This window comes from Leptodactylus fuscus, chromosome 7, assembly GCF_031893055.1.
Source record: "Leptodactylus fuscus isolate aLepFus1 chromosome 7, aLepFus1.hap2, whole genome shotgun sequence".
Taxonomy (NCBI): Eukaryota; Metazoa; Chordata; class Amphibia; order Anura; family Leptodactylidae; genus Leptodactylus; species Leptodactylus fuscus.
Genome location: NC_134271.1, coordinates 78,791,570 through 78,813,760, shown reverse-complemented (window position 1 = coordinate 78,813,760; position 22,191 = coordinate 78,791,570). Strand labels below are relative to the sequence as shown.

The 22,191-nt window shown below is 43.7% G+C and overlaps 1 protein-coding gene across 1 annotated transcript; it reads left to right on the top strand.

Annotated features, from left to right (window-relative positions):
• Positions 1–3,200: 3,200 nt before the first annotated feature.
• On the top strand, positions 3,201–21,620 carry ENTPD5 (ectonucleoside triphosphate diphosphohydrolase 5 (inactive)). Its single transcript, XM_075282273.1, has 14 exons — positions 3,201–3,221; positions 7,350–7,548; positions 7,618–7,697; positions 8,622–8,765; positions 16,102–16,177; positions 16,393–16,428; positions 16,736–16,818; positions 16,902–16,981; positions 17,121–17,182; positions 18,960–19,061; positions 19,488–19,628; positions 19,706–19,762; positions 20,675–20,787; positions 20,867–21,620. The coding sequence occupies exons 2-14, from the start codon at positions 7,371–7,373 to the stop codon at positions 20,951–20,953; spliced, it is 1,239 nt and encodes a 412-aa protein (XP_075138374.1). The 5' UTR covers positions 3,201–3,221; positions 7,350–7,370; the 3' UTR covers positions 20,954–21,620.
• Positions 21,621–22,191: the final 571 nt, after the last annotated feature.

Below are 22,191 nucleotides of genomic sequence, written 5' to 3'. Positions count from 1 at the left end.
GACTTTCGCGTGTGATAAATCTGTGTAGTATTAGCATCAGTTAAAAAAAACAACATTTGTTTATACCGTTTTTTTTTTTTTTTTGCAGACCTACTGCCATCTGAATAAACACATTGAAATGACTGGGTACGTATGACATTTGTGAAAAATGCAGACACCGCAAGTGTCTTGTTCACACATTTGCATTAAGTATTATTCTTGTTCGTGTTGTTGACTATGATTGATCCAAAATGTATTATCCTTTGGGTCCATAGATTTGTATTAGTGTGATGTATCAACATCCGGGACAAAAACTGACAGATACACTTGTTTTATGGACCCATGGTCAGTGAAATAAATAGACTGACGTGCCATCTATGAAAAATATATTCATTCATACCTCCATTTTAATTTGATGGACTATAGGTCCTTAAAGAATTAAAAACATGTGCCAGTCCGTCTTTTGTCCTGGATGCATTACACCAATGTAAGTCTGTGGGTCTGTGAAAAATATGGATGGCATCTGTGTGTCATCCATTTTTCATAACCTCAAAGACATAGAAATACTTTTGAAAAAAAAGATGACCTGTTATGAACAAGGCATGGCCAGTATACATCTGCAAAATGCTGACTTGTGAATGAGGCCTAAGTACTTATTCAATCACATAGAAGGAACTCAATGCATGAGAGCTGCGGATATGGTTAAGTGGTTCAATTGTTATTCATTCCAAAGGCCAGAAGATGGAAGAAATGTGACCAGCCTACTCTGACCATGGAGTGACTGTGGAGTGGAAGATTGGGGATCTCAGAATCTGTGGTCTCTGGAGTTTACAGAGGAAGCTGAAAATCAAAAATCATCCAGCGGGTGCTATTTCTGTAAGTGATAATTCCTGATGGGTAGAGGAGAATGGATGGACCGCTTCCAGCTGATGGGAAGGTGACAATGCTGGGTTTATGCAGTGTTCTCAAGAAGAGCAACTCTTAATGGACAGTATGTCAAGCCTTGAGGTGCAGGAGTGCCTCCATTCTTGTAAGCTAAGAACAGGATACTAAGGCTGAAGTAGCTTGACATAGTATGGTTGAGGTAGTAGGACTCTTTGTGGTTTTAAGCCAGTGCAGGAACAGTACGACAGGAGACAATGGCGGCAGGTCTCAAACGCTTGGAATAAACAATCTGTATATTCAACAAAGCGGAGCCACACTGGGGATACATCAGTTTTTTTTCAATCCGTGAATTCTGGCAGTGTGAATAGAGTATTAATAATCTCCATAGCACACAGGGGTGCCCAGAGACAAGCGAAAGTTTAATAGGGCTACACGGCTACATTTGTCACACAACAAAAATTCACATAAAGCTAAAACTGAAATTTTGCTGTAAACACTTGCATGCAATTTTCATTAAAGTCCATGGTAAAAAAAAGCTGCATGCTTCTTGCGACTTATGACCAAAGTCTAATAGGTTTTGATTTTTTGGTGACTGTCACGTTACAATCACATGGCCTTGCACCTCAGAGATGCATTGAAATATTTATTACACCACTGCTATGTGATTTACCATGTAGACTTCGCTTCATGTTCCTCTGCTGCAGCAAATCTCATTAAACACAAGAAGTTAAAAGTTGATCCCATAGTGTCTACATAATAATACCATCTCACAGTGCCTATTTAGTACCATCATACAGTACTTACATAGTAATGTTATTATTATTACTCTATCTATAATGTAGTACCTGTATAATACCATCATACTGTGCCTATATAATACAGTTTTAAGTGCTTATATAATAATGTGATCATTATAACCCTAATTCTGTACCTAAGTAATAACATACACACAAAATATGCAGCAAAATAGGTTTATTTAGAAAAAAAAAAAATAGGAAAATTAAAATACAGCCTTAACTTCAGGCAAAAACAAAACGAAATCCTGCTCGTCTGAATAACCAGCTAAACATAAATGGTATCCTAACTATACGTGTGGCTTACTACCAGCCACACGAATAAAACAAGCACAACTTTGTCTCACTGGACTCCGGGTTACAGGACAGACCCACACACCTCTTTTCACTCTCTGAATCTACATTGGAGTGCAGGATCTGCAGCCTTTTTCTGGCCCAGTAATGAGCTAAGGACTCACACCTGGAGCTGAGGCCTACTCAAGGCCTGCGCTGGACCACACATAAGTTAAAAAGCGGGGGGAGATATAGTGAGATTCCAGTACTCTGCCCGCCACCTTCTCACAAACCATAATGTGGAGAGAGAGAAAAGAAACAAAGTAGGGCCACGCTAACAGGAGTTTGACATAATGTCCGTATAAATGTCCTTATAAAATTTGCTGACAAAACACTCGTATGTCTTTTCTTAAAAACACACCTGAGTGTCACAATACCGTATTTGTATGGCAGCATTTAATCCCAGACTGAAGAACCAATTGCGCGCTCCGTACGGTAGACACAATGTTGATGCGTAGATAGGATTAAATGGATTTATTTAAAGATAACGCGTTTCGGGGTATCTCGATACCTTACAAGTACCACCCCTTCATCAGATCTTATTCTTTCTGCTTTCATGTGTCTGTATGCGTGTTTGTAATATTTTCATACAGTGTATACCCAATATCACAACCGTACAATGCCTACATAATAAAACCATACCGAAAAGACATAAATCAGTTAGAAATAATATTTCAGCATAACAATATATAGACAATGTGACCATGCCGTGCTACACTATTGCAGCTCAGCTCTAATTCACTTGACTGGAAGCTGAGCTGCAACAGCATGGCATGGCCAGTATACAGCTTTCAGTCGCCTGCTCTATACACTGTGCTGAGAACAGCTGATCATTGGGGGTGTCAGGTATCAGACCTCCAGCAATCCAATTTTGGTGACCTGTCCTATAAATAGGCCATCAATATCAAGACTTGGAGATTCCCCTTAAGGAATAGGGTGAACCGACAGTGCAGTACTGCCAAGATGTGACACAACAATTTCTGTGTATTAGAGCGTGAGAATGATTCACGTTTCATCACCTTTAGTCTTTAGTTACAGGAGATGAAAAGGGGTATGTTTCTTTAAGAGGTCAGGTGGCTCTCGGTGCACTTTAATCCTCATACTTCTGTGAAATTAAGCGTACTCACATGCTTTTCATGATCCTGGGAAATCTGGCAGGAAAATATCATGTAACCATTAGGGCAGAGTGCGAGAGTCCAAAGAGCTGCAAGATACTGCATTATACAGGAGGTGCATAGAGTATTGTAGAGTATTGTCATTGACTTTAGTGTAATATATATATATATATATATATATATATATATATATATATATATATATATCTGAGACTGGTAAGTAGTGATATAGGGGTGTTGTGGGATCTAGTGTTGGCTGACTGAAGCTCAGGAGCTGTAGTGTTACAGAACTTGTGATAGGTTGTAGTGTATTATACAGGCGACTGGTATTCTCGGGGTGCAGTGACAGTTGGGGTGTGATGGACTGTAGTGTCACATACAATTGACTCGTATTCTGGAGCTACAATTACAGAAGGGCATAAACAGCGGTGCAGTACAGTACAGGTATTTGGTATTCTGGAGCTACAGTGATAGAGAACTTGTGATGGACTGTAATGTATTGTACAGATGACTGGTATTCCCGATGAGAAGTGAAAGAGAAGTGTAATAGGCTGTAGTGACTGGTATAGCACAAGTGACTAATATTTTGGAGGTGCAGTTACAGGGGGTATGATGGACTGTAGTATATAGTACAAGTGACCGTTATTCTGGAGGTGCAGTTACAGGGGGTATGATGGACTGTAGTGTATAGTACAAGTGACCGTTATTCTGGAGGTGCAGTTACAGGGGGTATGAAGGACTGTAGTGTATAGTACAGGTGACCGATATTCTGAAGGTGCAGTTACAGGGGGTATGATGGACTGCAGTGTATAGTACAAGTGACCGTTATTCTGGAGGTGCAGTTACAGGGGGTATGATGGACTGTAGTATATAGTACAAGTGACTAATATTCTTGAGGTGCAGTTACAGGGGGTATGATGGACTGTAGTGTATAGTACAAGTGACCGTTATTCTGGAGGTGCAGTTACAGAGGGATGTGCTGAGCTGTAGTATATAGTAGAGATGCAGTGACAAAAGGGTGTGATGGGTTGTGGTATATTATATAAGTGATGGGTATCTCTGAGGCGCAGTGGTGTGATTAGCTATTGCAAATGCAAGGCTAAAGCCCCACGTTGCAGAAACGCAGCTTTTTTTTGTTGCAGATTGCGTTTTTTTTTTTGAGCCAAAGCCAGGAGTGGATTAAGCAGAAGGCAGAAGCATAAGAATTTCCTATATATTTCCCATCCCTTTTGTAGCCATTCTTGGCTTTGGCTCAAAAAACTGCAGCAAAATTTCCAACAAAAAAAAAGCTGCGTTTCTGCAACATGGGACCTTAGCCTAAAGGCGGCTGGTATTCTAGAAGTGCAATAGAGGAATGTGATGGGCAGTATAGATGACGTGTATTCTGTAGGTACAGTGTTAAAGTGGTGTATGATGGGTGATATGTATGTACATGTCCCTCTGATGTAATGTATGCCAGTTTTTGTATGTTCTCTTGATGTTTGTATATGTATGCTCTTCTGACATAAGCCAGTTATATGTATATATACATGTATGTCCCTCTGTTGTGATGAATGCTGGTTATATATAGTATATTCTGAAATAATGTGTGCTGGTTATATGTTTCTAGAACATGTCCTGGTTAGGGTGCATTCACATTGAGTATACGCTCAGCTCATTCTGAATGTAAAACATGTTCAGAATGAGCGCGTACAAAGCAGATCCCATTCATCTCTATGGGAGCCGGCATACGTGCTCTCCGCATTGAAATGAATGGGCTGCTTTTTTCCCTATTGCTCTTAATGTGATACGCGCGTATCACATTGAAAGCAATAGGGGAAAAAAGCCTGAGCTGAGCGTATACTCAGTGTGAATGCACCCTTATATATATATATATTTGCCCTATGTAAATATATATATATATATATTTTGGACACACCTTCTCATTCAAATAGTTTTCTGTATTTTCATGACTATGAAAATTGTAGATTGACACTGAAGGCATCAAAACTATAAAGTAACACATGTGGAATTATATACTTAACAAAAAAGTGTTAAACAACTGAAAATATGTCTTGTATTCTAGGTTCTTCTAAATAGCCACCTTTTGCTTTGATTACTGATTTGCACACACTTGGCATTCTCGTGATGAGTTTCAAGAGGTAGTCACCGGAAATGGCCTTCCAACAGTCTTGAAGGAGTTCCCAGAGATGCTTAGCACTTGTTGGCCCTTTTGCCTTCACTCCGCGGTCCAGCTCACCCCAAACCATCTCGATTGGGTTCAGGTCTGGTGACTGTGGAGGCCAGGTCATCTGGTGTAGCACCCCATTACTCTCTTTCTTGGTCAAATAGCCCTTACACAGCCTGGAGGTGTGTTTGGGGTCAATGTCCTGTTGAAAAATAAATGATGGTCCAACTAAATGCAAACCGGATGCTGTGGTAGCCATGCTGGTTCAGTATGCCTTCAATTTTGAATAAAACCCCAACAGTGTCACCAGCAAAGCACCCCCACACCTCCTCCTCTATGCTTCACGGTGGGAACCAGGCATGTAGAGTCCATCCGTTCACCTTTTCTGCGTTGCACAAAGACATGGTGGCTGGAACCAAAGATCTCAAATTTGGACTCATCAGACCAAAGCACAGATTTCCACTGGTCTAATGTCCATTCCTTGTGTTCTTTAGCCCAAACAAGTCTCTTCTGCTTGCTGCCTGTCCTTAGCAGTGGTTTTCTAGCATCTATTTTACCATGAAGGCCTGCTGCACAAAGTCTCCTCTTAACAGTTGTTGTAGAGATGTGTCTGCTGCTAGAACTCTGTGTGGCATTGACCTGGTCTCTAATCTGAGCTGCTGTTAACCTGCGATTTCTGAGGCTGGTGACTCGGATGAACTTATCCTCTGCAGTGGTGACTCTTGGTCTTCCTTTGCTGGGGCAGTCCTCATGTGAGCCAGTTTCTTTGTAGCGCTTGATGGTTTTTGCAACTGCACTTGGGGACACTTTCACAGTTTTCCCAATTTTTCGGACTGACTGACCTTTATTTCTTAAAGTAATGATGGCCACTCGTTTTTCCTTACTTAGCTGCTTGTTTCTTGCCGTAATACAAATTCTAACAGTCTATTCAGTAGGACTATCAGCTGTGTATCCACCTGACTTCTGCACAACACAACTGATGGTCCTAATCCCATTTATAAGGCAAGAAATCCCACTTATTAAACCTGACAGGGCACACCTGTGAAGTGAAAACCATTTCCGGTGACTACCTCTTGAAGCTCATCAAGAGAATGCCAAGAGTGTGCAAAGCAGGAATCAAAGCAAAAGGTGGCTACTTTGAAGAACCTAGAATATAAGACATATTTTCAGTTGTTTCACACTCTTTTGTTAAGTATATAATTCCACGTTTGTTAATTCATAGTTTTGATGCCTTCAGTGTGAATCTACAATTTTCATAGTCATGAAAATACAGAAAACTAACAACTAAACCAAGGAACTGCATGAATTCTGTCATGCCTACAATCCTGCTGTACACAGTATGGCCACTTTATTGCAAATACCCTTCTAGTCTAACATTGGACCTCCTTTAGTCTTCAGAACTGCAGCAATTGTTATGTTCAGTTTGTTATGATATACACAAGTATCATTCACAGGTATTAGAGGACCCAGGATGTGGCAAAGAGTATTCCAACCTTGTCTAAATAGTGCTATAGGCGCGGGACGTCCAAACTGTCTGCATCCATTATTAGGCCTTGTTCCAATACAGTTCACTTTTTACATCAATTGCACTGGAGTAGTGCAGAGTTTCAGTAGTTATTCACAGACTGGCACCTACTCCTTATGACAGGGATTGGAAAACCAATCAATCATAAGCATTTATCCCTTTAGAGCTTGCCTCAGGAGGAGACTCGTGATGTCACAGGTAGTGACATTTCAAGCCCTTCGTTGAGGCCACTGCTTGGCCACAGCAGTCACATGTGGCTGGGACTTCTGTCACATGTCATCGCTACAACGAGACTTTCTATGGTCTGGGAAACCCAGTCGTTATGTTCTTATTATGGCAAGGTTATCTTCTCATATATCTAGTGCTCCCGCCCCAATAAGGTTATATGATGGTTATATGTATACTCCCCTAATGAATGTTTGGATATGTATGTACTTCTGATGTGAAGTATGCCAGTTATATCTATATTCTTCTGATGTATGTGTGTATGCCTCTGATGTCATATTCATGCACAAGTCCATGTATAAGCAGCCTTCCTCTTCTATGTACAGGGTGTGTGACTCTGGGAGACTATGAGGTGCTTGCTCTCTGCTGCTGTTACTCTCTATTTGGCTCTTTTGCCTGGTATCTGCTCATTGGACCCATGGGCAGTACCTGGCACATCCACTAATACAATCTATGGCATAGTGTTTGATGCAGGCAGCACTGGGACACGAATCCACATCTACACATTCCACCAGAGAACTGCAGGTAAGTACTCAACCCCTCCCTCCTCAAGAAGTCTGTGCTACTCTCATCCTGGTTTCCTCCATGCTTTAGGGTCTCCTTTGGAACTAGATGGAGAGATCTTTGAGTCTGTAAAGCCAGGACTTTCTGCTTTTGCTGAACAACCTGCAAAGGTGAGCTTGATGTGTTTGTGTGAGTGAGTGAGTGAGTGAGTGAGTGTGAGTGAGTGAGTGAGTGCATGGTGGGAGGTCATTAAAAAGGTGGAAATGTCAGATCACAATTCTGTTACCTGCTCCATATTAGCCACCGTGTTGCCACATGCTGACTATGAACAGAAAGCCACCTTGACTATGTTGAGGACGCTCTTCATGTGTCACAGCACAACTATCTCAGAGCAGCAGGGTCCTCCATATCCCAGAATTCAGTGTAAGAACAAGTACTGTGCAAGTTGTGTGCAAAAATCAAGAATGGAGACTACACAAAGATAGGGTATGATGGAAAGAGTTTCACCTTTTGTTTTTAATCCATTCCTAGTTTTGGCACACAATCACCAATGTAAAATTATTAATTTGTGAATAAGGCCTTAGGCTACATGCAAATGTCCATAGTGGTTTTTACTGTCTGCAAAAACGGATCCATATGCTGCAAAAAAATAATTGCATTGCATGAGTAGGTCATCCGCAATAAGTCATGTATGGTGAATGTACCACAAATAAGGACAGGAGCAGGGCCTGCTCCATAGTTTGGTCTCTATGGCCCAGACACTGCCCTGTAAAAGCTACAGACGTGTGTGTGGGGCCATATAAATTAATGGGCCAATATACTGAAAGCAACTACAGTAGTATGCATGGGCCCTTGGGCTATGGGCTAAAAGAAGCAGGGACGTCCAGAAAAGAGCATCTCAGGAGAAGAGTACCCTCATCTAATAGGACGTCACAGGCTTTGAGTATTTCAGGAGACTAGCAGTTACATAATATTTGAGGACAGGAGGTTGCTGAGTCTTGCGGGAAGTCATATACTGAAATTTACATAGTGAATGTATAATATAAACAGATGCATCTTGGATTGCTGTGATTACCTCTGATGGTTTCTCTTAGGGTGCAGAGTCTGTCCGCTCATTACTTCACCTGGCACAGGACAATATCCCTTCCACTCACTGGAAGAAAACACCGCTGATACTGAAAGCAACTGCAGGGCTGCGACTGCTTCCCGAACATCAAGCGGAGGCCCTTCTCTTGGAGGTGGGAGAACTTACCGAATATTGGATCAAATTTTATAGAAATTGCAGGCAGTTAGGAAATGAGACTTGAAATGGCTATAACCCTTGGCATTGGTTTTCACAAATACCTTTTAGTCAGATATTTCTATGGCATGCTGAAGATCACTTACAGCCATTTCATACGTTTTTGCACTTTTATTGACAAATACTTTAAGTTTTTGCAATGACTCAATATTTACAGTGTTGATCCTTATTTTTCAAGATGTCTGCAATTCACCCTGGCATGCAGGATATTAGCTTCTAGGCCAAAGCGTGGCTGATGACAACCCATTCTTACCTAGTCAGTTCTCGGGTTCTATCACAATTTCTTTGTTCTGTGTTTATCTATCTGCTTTTTGAGGATTGACATAGGTTCCCTTATGTCCTACCAGCAGCACATTAATGGGGGTATGTCTGCCCTGTGTGCTCATCGAGAACTATTGTAAGCCAGGGGCTGGCAATACGTTGCTGCATGCCTCTAGCTTGCACCCCCAGCACACTAAGAAATCCCTACCAGTGGGAGAATTTTTGAGAGTAAAAAGGAATAGTACAACTGATGGGGCATTTAACAAAGAAATGGAAATAACCAGTGCTAGATTAAAGCAGAGAGGTTATTCTGAGTGGACTATAAGAAGAGCACATAATACAGCCATTAAGTCGGATAGACGAGATTTATTGTACAAAATTCAGAAGATCAGACAAAGAGACAGAGAACGGGGAGTTCATTTTACAACTAAATATAGCATGGAATGATGGGTTATGTAGATAACCTGTTTTCCCTAAGTCCCAACAGCGGCACAATATGGGGTATTTTCTGCCCCTGTGTGCTGGTAGGACAGGCGGAATTTTTAATTAGCCAGACTTAACACCTGGCTGGACCCTATAAGAGGGCACCACACCCCTCCCCCTGCGTGTTAATATTAAGTAACCTATAACAGGCTCTATACAATATAATATGTTTACAGTAAAGATATTGGTATTTCCACATACATACAGTCTTTACAAGTGCATGCAAGCAACTTATATACATTTAGTCTGTTTTCCTCTACCAAATTATAGGGAGGGAGACTTGTGCCGCTGTTGGGACTTAGGGAAAACAGGTTACCTACATAACCCATCATTCCCCTGCGTCCCACCAGCGGGACAATATGGGGAGATAGCAAGCATAGTCCCCTTATTAGGGTGGGCGCTCTACAGAACTCAACACTGTACGGCCGAAAGCCGCAGCTTCCGCAGACTGGCTAGCCAGTCTATAATGTTTTACAAATGTGGAGTCTGAGCTCCACGCCGCCGCCGCACAGATCTGGTCAAGCGGCAAGGCGCACCTTTCTGCCCACGAGGTAGAGACTGCCCTCGTGGAGTGCGCTGTCAGGAAGGCCGGAGGAGATAAGTCCTGTATCTCAAATGAAATTTTAATGGCCTCCTTCACCCACCTAGAAATGGTGGGTTTCGAGGCCGCCAGGCCTTTTAACTTCCCGAAAAAGTTTACAAAAAGGTTTTCCGATCTTCTAAAAGAGCGCGTGCGCTCTAGATAAATTCTTAAACACCTTGATAAATCTAGTGAATGAAGTTTTACCTCCTCCGGAGTGGAGGGTGATGGATAGAATACTGGAAGTGTGACCAGCTGGCACCTGTTGGTCACAGAGGGAACCTTGGGGGTGAATCCCGGTAGATATCTTAACTGGACTCTGTCCTCGTAGAAGCTGATATACGGTTCTTCACAGGAGAATGCCTGTAATTCTCCTACCCTCTTGGCTGATGTTATTGCCAAGAGGAATACTACCTTGTAGGAGAGGAACTTCAGCTCTGCAGACTCCAGAGGTTCAAAGGGCTTACCACATAGCGCCGATAGGACCTTGCCGAGATCCCACTTGTGGACGGGAGCAGATACTGCTGGTCTCAACCTCCCCGCCCCTTTAAGGAAGGAACTTACTAGGGGGTCTTGAGATAACCGCCTCCCCAGACAGGCGGACAGGGCGGCCATATGCACCTTCAAGGTGGCAACCGAGAGGCCCCTGTCAAGGCCGTCCTGAAGAAAGTCCAGGATCACACCTACCGGAGGATCCACGGAGTCCACTTCGTGCTCCTGGCACCAAGTTTTAAAAATGTTACCAATCCTTTGGTAACTTCTATTTGTAGCTTCTGAGCGGGCACAGGAAATCGTCTTTAGGACGGCCTTTGAAAGTCCTCTATTCCTTAATAGGGACTGGCTAACTTCCAGGCTGTCAAGTTGAACCTCCTCAGATCCTGGCAGAGCAGCTCTCCTTGAGTTACCAGGTCTGGGAGGGGGGGAAGCCTCCAATAGATGCCTTGACTCGTCCTCATGAGCTGGGCAAACCAAGTCCTTTTTGGCCAGAATGGGATTATGGCGATGCCCGAGACTTGGTCCTGTCTTATCTTCATCAATACCCTGGGTATGATGGGAACCGGAGGGAAGATGTAAAACAGCCTGAACCTCCATGGGATGGACAGGGCATCCACTGCCAAGGGGTTGTCCTCCTGATACAGGGAACAGAAGGTCTGCACCTTGGCGTTGAGTCGGGTTGCCATAAGATCGACCTCTGGGAGACCCCATCTTTGGACGATCTGCTGGAATATTCCTGTATGAAGCGACCATTCTCCGGATACGGAAATACCCCGACTCAACTGATCCGCTACTATGTTCAGGGAGCCTCTGATGTGAACAGCGGATAGATGGGACAGGTTCTTTTCTGCCCATGAGAAGATTAGGTTCGTGGTTCTTTGAAGGGCCCGGGATCTGGTACCGCCTTGTTTGTTTATATAGATGACCGTTGTCATATTGTCCGACCGGACTTTGACCGCCTTCCCTTTGAGGAGGGGGGGCGAAGTGACACAAGGCAAGGTACACTGCCTGAAGTTCCTTCAGGTTGGATGACCCCTGTTCCGGATGTGCCCAAACGCCGTGTATAGTTTTGTCGTCCAAGTGGGCTCCCCATCCCCTGGGATCCGTTGTCAGCAGGACCCACTCTGGAGGGACCGTAGACCTTCCGTCTTTCAGGTGTATCCACTATCTGAGGGAAAGACGGGTAGCGGAAGAAAGGCAGATCTTCTTTTGCAGTCCCCGTGGCGACCTGTTCCAGGGGCTCAGCATTTCCCTCTGAAGGGGACGCATATGCCATAAGGCCCAAGGAACCGCCCTGGCTGAAGAAGACATCAGGCCTAGAACTCTCATGGCGGTCCGGATGGTTATTCGCCGAGTTCTGAACAGAAAGCGGGCAGCTGCCTCTATCTTGAGTTTCCTTGGGCCGGAAAGGTAGATCTGCATCTTCTGGGAATCCAGAATAAATCCGAGAAACTTCCTCCGGGTGGACGGCGCTGTCTCGGATTTCTCCCAGTTGATCACCCACCCTAGTTTCTGGAGGAGGGATACAGCGATCTGAAGATGTTGGCGGAGTAGAGAAGTAGACTGAGATTTTATGAGCCAGTTGTCTAAATACGGAACCACGAAGAGCCCTTCTAATCTTAGAGCGGCGGCGATGGGGGCGACCGTCTTGGTAAAGACGTACGGGGCTGACGATATGCCAAAGGGGAGGGCGGTAAACTGAAAATGCTCTCTGCGGCCGGCTATTTGAACAGCTATTCTTAGATATTTCCTGTGTGGGCAAAAAATAGGGACATGCAGGTAGGCGTCCCTGAGATCTAGGGTCACCATTACTTCGTCCTGCTGGAGGAAGGATGTTACAGACTCTACTGTTTCCATACGGAATGGTTTTTCCTTTAGAAACCGATTGAGATATCTTAAATCTACTATCATCCTCCAGTCCCCAGATGGTTTGGGGACGAGGAACACTGGAGAGTAGATACCGAGCCCTTCCTCCAGAGGGGGGACCCTCTCCAGGGCCCCCTTTGTCCTGTATTCCAAGACGGCTGCCTCTAGGATGGACTGCTGTGCAGCAGGCAGGATACGAGTGCTGGTGAAATGATCGCGGGGAGGCTGCTTGAATTCCAAGGCGTAGCCCTGGGCCACCACCCGCAAAACCCAAGGATCTTTGATGGTCTGATCCCACACACAGGCAAAGTGGGCCAGACGCCCACCTACCGCAAGATTGGCCGCAGAGAGCTGCGCACCCTCAAAAGGTAGTTTTACCTTTTGAATCATCCCTGGCGCGCCCCCTGCCCATACCTCTAGGTCGTATTCTGGACCTCCTTTGAGGTTGTGCCCTAGATTGAGCTCCACGCCCCCTACCTGGGGGAGGCCTTCTGCTTCTGGAGGCCTGCGGCAAGGTTCTGCCTTTGTCTTCGGCCAGACCCTCCATTAGGTCATCGAGGCTGCGCCCGAACACCTTACCCGGCTGGAAGGGTAGACCGCACAGGGCGTATTTGGATGGTAAGTCCGCCCTCCAGGGACAGAGCCACAGTGGCCTTCTCGCGGCTGTGGTCTGAGCCATGGTCTTTGCTGACAGACGTAACTGTTGTCTGGATGACTCTCCCAGGTAATCTGCTGCTAGCTGAATAGAGGACATAGACGATAAGATCTCGTCTCTATCGACGCCGGTATCTATGTCCCGCTCCAGTTGTGTCAGCCGGGCACGTAGGAAGTCTGCCACTTCGGTGGAGGCAATGGCCACAGAGGTCTGAGCTGAAGCAGATGAATACGCTTTTTTAAGTGTGGAGTCTATTCTCCTATCCAAAAGGTCCTGTAAGTTAGAGCCGTCTTCAAGAGGCACAATGGTACGCTTGGACATCCTGGCTACCGCCAGGTCTACTTTTGGGGGTGGCCCCCAGCAAGCCAGCTGGACAGGATCCACCGGATACAAATTCTTAAATACCCTGAAGGCCACATGAGTCTTCTCAGGAAATTTCCACTCCTGCTCCATAATTGCCATTAATGCCGCATCTACCTGAAAGGCCCTCTGCCCTTCAGCGGTAGAAGCGGAGGCTTCCCCCAGGCCCCTTGACCGGATGGCCTTCAGCAAATTGGTTGTTTTGTCCTATGGGAATATGGGTTTGCTGGCCACGCTCGACTGCACCATGGATGGGCAGGAGTCATCCTCCATCTGCAGTCTTTCCAGGGAGGGGGGAGAAGCAGAGCGCCCTTCTGTCCGTTGCTTCTTGGAGAGCTGGGTGATGGACACGCGGATGTCCTTTAGTGACTCATCCTACAAAAAAAGGAGGAGGAGCTTACCAGAAGTGGGGAAACCATCTTTCCTCTTGTTCTCTGCACCGTACTCACCATATACTCCTTCATCCATATTACCATGTCCCTGGGGGAGGGCTCATCAGCAGGAGGCCCTCTGCAGGACCGACAACGTGACCAATCGTATCCTGGAACATAGAGGTTAATTAGCAACCTCCTACTGCAGAGAGCCCCTACCCCAGACTACACTTACCATCAGGTAAGGGAATATCGCAATCCCAGCAGGAAAAATGCTTTCTCTTAGCTGAGGATTTCCTCCTCTCCTGGTCCCCAGGAGGAGTGGTGGAAGAGGACATGGTAGCGGAAAATAGCGACCGCTATGTTCACCTAAATAGATTTACTGTATGAGAGGAGTAACACACATGAAACACAATAATGGTTTCTTACCGGGCGTTGGAGGAACAGCTTAGACCAAGATGTCCAAATACAAAGCTCAGCTGCAACCTGCAAACTGCAAACTGCACAAGCCCGGGGCCACACGGTGTCTCAGTGGTTAGCACTGCAGCCTTGCAGCGCTGGAGTCCTGGTGTTCAAATCCCGCCAAGGGCATAAAACTATCTGCAAGGAGTTTGTATGTTCTCCCCGTGTTTGCATGGATTTCCATCCCATATTGCAAAGACATACTGATAGGGAAAAATGTACATTGTGAGCTCTATGTGGGGCTCACAATCTACATAAAAAAAAAACAAAACAAAAAAAAAACTGCACAAGCCCCACTAGTGGGAAACTAGGAAGGCAAGGACTGAGTGTCCTGCCCTCCTTTTTAAGCTGGCCGCCGAAAAAAGGGGGCGGGTCCGCCCCACTTCCCACCCCCCTAAGACCCCCAAACAAAGATTTGTTTACCTAGGAGGGGGGGAATGGGGCCAGGGGACTGCCTTACCCTGCCCCTAAACCTAGCTCCTTCTCCGGAGCTACTGTTTGTAAAATTCCGGTCGCCGCCGGAAGTGCGCCGCAAGCTTTCCTCCCCGTCCAGGAACGAGGGAGCCGGCCGAAGGTTCCGGCCCCTACTCGCTCGCAGAGCCGACGGCAGAAGCCGAAGCTTCCGCATGAAGCGCCGACTCTGCAGGTAAGTGTCAGCGGACGGGGAGAAGGGGAAGAAGGGAAGACCCTGCTGACACCCCTGCCTTCTCTTTCCAGGTCAGGAGCCCCAGCGAGGGACAGGACTCAGGATCAGTTAAGTGACCCAAGGAGCCCTATAGGAGGACACCAAGTCCTCCCCACCTGTCCACACACAGGACAGAAAAAAACACGCAGGGGGAGGGGTGTGGTGCCCTCTTATAGGGTCCAGCCAGGTGTTAAGTCTGGCTAATTAAAAATTCCGCCTGTCCTACCAGCACACAGGGGCAGAAAATACCCCATATTGTGCCGCTGGTGGGACGCAGGGGAATATTGAGATATTAAAAGTATCAAAAACAACTTGCCCATCCTTCATCAAGATCCTATTTTAAGAGATATTATTTTGCAAGGGTCTAGTTTTTCATCTAGAAGAGGAAAAACTTTAGGCAATTACATATCCCCGAGTCTGTTTTCTGATGAGACATATCCTGAGACTTGGCTTCACACGGTTGTTTTTTTCAAATGTGGGAATACTCGATGTGGGGTATGTGATTTAGTTGAAGTCACAAAAAGTTATAACAGTACAGATATGAAAAAGAAATTTTTGATTAAGTATCATATCAATTGTAATAGCAGTTATGTCATTTATTTAATATCATGCACTTTATGCGGAGTACATTACGTGGGAAGTACTATAAGAGCCCTAAAAATCCGGATTTCGGAACACCTACAAAGTATAGGTAAAGAGGACATCACTAGTCTAAGTTTCAGAGGAATAGAAAGAGTTAAACGTCCCGTTAGAGGAGGCGATTGGGAAAAACAGCTTAGAATTCGGGAGGTATTTTGGATCTTAAAGTTAGGCACACGATTTCCGGAAGGAATGAATCACAGGAATGATGTGTCTTACATCTACGATGTATGAGTTGGTTGGTGGCTGAGTATATCGTTCCCTTTCCTATTCCCTATTCATATTGATCCAGGTTTCTAGGCAATAAGAATAAAGTGCTTGGAAGAGAACTGTCTATTCATGTGGGATGACACTGGCAATACTTGTGGATGGCAGGGTTGAACAGTGCCTAATAATTGCGCCTCTTATTGTTTTTAGGTCAGGAAAGTCTTCAGTTCATCTCCTTTTCTGGTCCCAGAGAACAGCGTCAGCATCTTGGATGGAACTGATGAAGGTTGGAAAAACATTAAAAAGTTCTTTTTTTTTTTCTTTAGTAAAATAAACCTAAACTTATTGATTACTTTGATCATTTAGCTCCTGTCAGATACATAGTAATATATAATGCAGATTTTTACACCGCTAAACTCTTTAAAAGAACTGCAGTACTTTGCGCTCTCCTCTGTACTGCCATGTTTCGAAGTATCTAATGCTGCCAGTTCTTTTTTACAGGAATCTTTGCCTGGATTACAGTCAACTTTCTGACAGGTATGTCCTTATGGGTAGGGCCTTATTCACACAACAGTAAAAAAAAGTGGCTGAGTCATTGGAGCTATCCAAGACCATTGAAATTCATCTAATGAAAATAGACCAAAAAAAGTGAGCCAGGCATGACACACGGATGCAAAACGGCAAAGCAAAATTGACTATTACATCTATTTTTCATTACTATTTTTATCCACATTTGTGTATATAAGACTTAGAGTGTGAACCAGCATAGCCATACCTTGGGTGAAATCTTAGCATTATATATGTGGGTTACATTATCGATTATTTCTAAAGATGTTCTCTGCAGGTCGGTTACATGGGGATCATAGTGTTGGGACATTGGATTTGGGTGGAGGCTCCACTCAGATAACATTTTTGCCTTTGGATAAGGTAAGAAACATCTTTTGCCTTCTCTCTCTTTCTTCTTGTTTTGATATAAGCCTTGTCACCATTTGAGTTTTTTTTATTTTCAGGCTACGTTGGACCAGACTCCTCCTGACTTTTTGACTTCCTTTGAGTTGTTTAACAGCACATATCGACTGTACACGCACAGGTCTGAGATGTAACTAGCATTAGGATGGGTATGCAGAGCAGTTGCTTGGGGTTTGGAAGATAATACAGCTTTTTTTGGGGAGGGGCTGGGTGTTCTGTCACTATTTGCTGTCTGATAGTTTTTTTTGTACATTATCCAGTTATTTGGGGCTTGGTCTGAAGGCGGCTCGTGTGGCTGTGCTTGGAGCTTCTGAATCTGCAGGTAATGATGGTGAAAAACACAGATATATCACAGGCTGTAAATATACATACTGTTTTTGTAGAAGTTTCTGAGCCAAATACATAAGTAGGTCCAGTAAGGAGGATACATTTGTTATTTACAGTCCTATGAAAAAGTTTGGGCACCCCTATTAATCTTAATCATTTTTAGTTCTAAATATTTTGGTGTTTATAACAGCCATTTCAGTTTGATATATCTAATAACTGATGGACACAGTAATATTTCAGGATTGAAATGAGGTTTATTGTACTAACAGAAAATGTGCAATATGCATTAAACCAAAATTTGACCTGTGCAAAAGTATGGGCACCTCAACAGAAAAGTGACATTAATATTTAGTAGATCCTCCTTTTGCAAAGATAACAGCCTCTAGTCGCTTCCTGTAGCTTTTAATCAGTTCCTGGATCCTGGATAAAGGTATTTTGGACAAACAATTCAAGTTCAGTTAAGTTAGATGGTCGCCGAGCATGGACAGCCCGCTTCAAATCATCCCACAGATGTTCAATGATATTCAGGTCTGGGGACTGGGATGGCCATTCCAGAACATTGTAATTGTTCCTCTGCATGAATGCCTGAGGATTTGGAGCGGTGTTTTGGATCATTGTCTTGCTGAAATATCCATCCCCGGCGTAACTTCAACTTCGTCACTGATTCTTGAACATTATTCTCAAGAATCTGCTGATACTGAGTGGAATCCATGCGACCCTCAACTTTAACAAGATTCCCGGTGCCGGCATTGGCTACACAGCCCCAAAGCATGATGGAACCTCCACCAGATTTTACAGTGGGTAGCAAGTGTTTTTCTTGGAATGCTGTTTCTTTTTGGACGCCATGCATAACGCCTTTTTTTATAACCAAACAACTCAATCTTTGTTTCCAAAATGAAGTTGGCTTCTCCAAATGCGCTTTTGCATACCTCAGGCAACTCTATTTGTGGCGTACGTGCAGAAACGGCTTCTTTCTCATCACTCTCCCTGACAGCTTCTCCTTGTGCAAAGTGCGCTGTATTGTTACCAATGCACAGTGACACCATCTGCAGCAAGATGATGCTGCAGCTCTTTGGAGGTGGTCTGTGGATTGTCCTTGACTGTTCTCACCATTCTTCTTCTCTGCCTTTCTGATATTTTTCTTGGCCTGCCACTTGTGGGCTTAACAAGAACTGTCCCTGTGGTCTTCCATTTCCTTACTATGTTCCTCACAGTGGAAACTGACAGGTTAAATCTCTGAGACAACGTTTTGTATCCTTCCCCTGAACAACTATGTTGAACAATCTTTGTTTTCAGATCATTTGAGAGCGGGCTGTCCATGTTCGGCGACCATCAAACTTAACTGAACTTGAATTGTTTTGTAGAAAGAAATGGTCCAAAATACCTTTATCCAGGATCCAGGAACTGATTAAAAGCTACAGGAAGCGACTAGAGGCTGTTATCTTTGCAAAAGGAGGATCTACTAAATATTAATGTCACTTTTCTGTTGAGGTGCCCATATTTTCGCACCGGTCAAATTTTGGTTTAATGCATATTGCGCATTTTCTGTTAGTACAATAAACCTCATTTTAATCCTGAAATATTACTGTGTCCATCAGTTATTAGATATATCAAACTGAAATGGCTGTTGCAAACACCAAAATATTTAGAACTAAAAATGATTAAGATTAATAGGGGTGCCCAAACTTTTTCATAGGACTGTATATTCCACATTTCCTTTGAATCCACTCCTTGCTCTGTGCTCACACACAAAACATGTCATTGACTTTCAGCACAGCAGAAACAGACCTTTCGCAGTCACTGTTTCCCACCAGCTCTGGACGGAGAATGGACATTTGCTGGCGTCACCTACAGATATGCAGGGTGGACTGATGGTGAGTGTGTAGATGGGACAATAAATAGCAGCTAGCTTGAAACCAGCTGTCACAGACATTGCTTACAGTGTTGCGTTACAGGATCTTTTTCTTCAATAGCTCTAGTAGGATTGCTGTCTGTTTGCAGAATATCTTTGCACTGAAAAGTATAGCTGACTTTACTTTTTGGTACAGCTGGAATAAAGTTAGGATGGTTCATAGCCTCTGAACTTAGGCCAAAAAGACAAACTAGGACCTTGATGTGGTAGGACCATACTATAAAACAAAAAACACTTTGTGACCATGGCCTTAATATGTATCTGATGTCATGTGCAGATATCAGAGACTACCCCCTTTCTTCTGATTGTTATATATATATATATATATATATATATATATATATAATTATAGACATCAGAGCTTTAAGTCGTCTTCTCTACCATCTAGGTCGCGCAGGGTTTGATGCCTGTTACTCGGAGGTTTTGCACATCTTACAGGGAAAGTTTCACAGCGTTGATGAGCTTCGAGACGGCCACTTTTATGCCTTTTCTTATTACTATGACCGGGCAGTAGACACAAATTTGATTGGTAAGATGGCATAGGGGTATTATGGATAGGGGTTTATGCAGTTCAAGACATCTCATGTGACTTTTGCATCTTTTTAGAGTACGAGGATGGAGGACAGCTGGCTGTCAGGGACTTTTCTTTAAAAGCCCAAGAAGGTAATTTTGTCCTGATACAAGTATAGCCCAACTCAGTCTTCCTTTCTGTTGTAATGCCATATTGATTTTGAAGATATTTTATTGATCACACTTCAAGGAGTTTACAAAAACATAGATTTGCAGATTTCTTTCATAGTTGTTAAAGTGGTTTCTGCAGCAGGTGCAGAAAATTTGTCAGTGCCCCATGTAGATTAAAGAGGACCTTTAACCACCTCCAATATCTACATTTCTTCTCATCATTTAATAGATGCTGCTCCACTGAATGCGGTATGGTTGGAATTTTTTTTTCTGTAGCCTCCAAAGTTCCTGAGCAATAAGTGCTGTCAGTTTTGGTGTGTGATATTTTATTTAGGTTCTGTATTGTCCAGTGGGACGTGTCAGGTAGGAACAGACAAGGAGTGTGAGACTGAGCTTATACTGTCCACCTCTGACTAGAGCTCTGAATCACACCCCCCAACCCGACCATAGAGTCTAAGCAGTACACCAGGCACCAAAATTAGCAGCATGAATAGTGAGGGCAACAAAAAAATATTCCAACTGTGGTAGAATTAGCAGTGCCAGTAACAGATACCAAGAACTGAAGTTGGAGGAGGTGAAAGGTTCTCTTTAATGGAACAGTTCTAGAAATTTCTGTAACAAAAATGCCATGTGTGATTGACAGTTCCTTCATCTCTATGAGGTATGCAAAAAATAGGAAGGCTCTGTAAACCAGCTTCATGTTCTAGTGATCAGACATTTAAACCTTTTTCACTGATTAGGGTAAGCTGACATTGTGAAGAAAAAAACCAAAACACTTCAAAGAAGGCAAGCAGAAGATAGATAGATCCAAGTGAAGAACAACTGTATATAAAAAAAATGTGGACTTTGGGTATGAATTTTGGTCTACTATACAGAGATTCTTTGTCCCCACAGTGTGTGATCATATGGACCGCTTCTCATCACAGAGTCCTTTTCTGTGTATGGATCTTACCTACATCACTGCTTTGCTCAGAGGATTTGGCTTTGAGGAGGACACAACCTTGCAGGTACTAAGCACACTAGGTCCTCAGAGGCTTTTCTTATCCTCCATTCATACTTACCAAATAACTGTTCTTTATTTTCTAGTTAGCCAAAAAAGTACGGGATATAGAGACAAGCTGGACTCTGGGCGCCATCTTCCGTGAGCTGCAGTCTCTAGTACATTCAGGATAATGAAATTTCCAAACAGATTTATTTCACTCTTAAAAGACGAAGAAATGACCTGAAAACAAGCCCTGAAACATCAAGTACTGGCAGGGGTCTGGAACATAAGTGCCAGTAATAGTCAATGTTAATTGTAGTCAGAGGTTTTAAAGTTTACTCATTTTTTTAACCAAGTTTGGACGTTAATTTTTATACAAAGTTACTTTTTGGAGATGGGTTCTAGCCAGAAGAACTGGTAAAGAGGACAGGTAGCCTAGTGTTTTCTACTACACTGACTGACTTCTAACAAGTGCATATAACATTCAGTCATTAAACCTTCTCTCTGTGGCGTTGGTTCTACAAAACGTATACCAAATAGACAAGCCTAAAACATTTATTTTATCCTAGTGTATAGGTGGAGCAGTGAGAGGATACAGTCCTATATCTTGGTTATTGACTGACAATAGTCCTAGAAATGCCAATAGTTGTACATTTTTGTGCCAGATGTGAGATCTTTCCTTATAGGTTGAACTTCTTAAAGGGAACCTGTCATGTTGATATGGGACACTAAACCACCCACGGGTCCTTATAGACCCAGGGTGGGGGCAGTTCAGTGTCCCAAATCACTCTGTTTTAAATCCATCCTTGCCCATTTTAGCCTTTATACTTACTCCTATCAGACTCATCTCTGGTGCTCCCTGCGACTGCGCAGCTCTTCAGTGAAGCAGAGGATTTACACCCCAGCGCCAGAGATACCGGCCATGCACCCTGAAGCTGAGGTGTACTCCTCTGAAGAAGAACTGTGCTTTTGCGAGGAGTATAGCAAAATGCAGAGTGTACAGCTTTTTTTATTTTTATTGTAGGCAATGATGGCTTTGCAACCGGGCGATTTAGGACACTAAACGCCCACTACATTAGGACCTGTGGGAGGGTTAATGTTCAAAATAATCCAGACAGATTCCCTTTAACTCCAGCCTAGTCAACCCATCACAATATAGGACTTTTATGTGCTGCTCATACACAGGGTTAAGGACATCAGCTTATGTTTGAGTGTCCTCACTCTGCATGAAACTGCAGAACATGGAGGCAATTTTGTCTTGCCTTTTCAACGTGTTTTGCAAGTGAGAGACGTCACAGACCCTAAGTCTCACACACCTCACCTGAATTAATATGAGCTGAAGGAAACACTCTCTTTGTGACTGGTTGGTCAAAATACTATATATTCTCTTATGAACCACAAAATTATTTTTACAAAAGTTTTTAGGTCC

Bases quoted from the DNA above. Each gene is read 5' to 3' on its own strand.
- ENTPD5 (XM_075282273.1), top strand. From the start codon at position 7,371: ATGAGGTGCTTGCTCTCTGCTGCTGTTACTCTCTATTTGGCTCTTTTG. The intron at 16,429-16,735 runs GTATGTCCTTAT...TGTTCTCTGCAG, and splicing joins TACAGTCAACTTTCTGACAG to GTCGGTTACATGGGGATCAT. The intron at 16,982-17,120 runs GTCTGAGATGTA...TACATTATCCAG, and splicing joins TATCGACTGTACACGCACAG to TTATTTGGGGCTTGGTCTGA.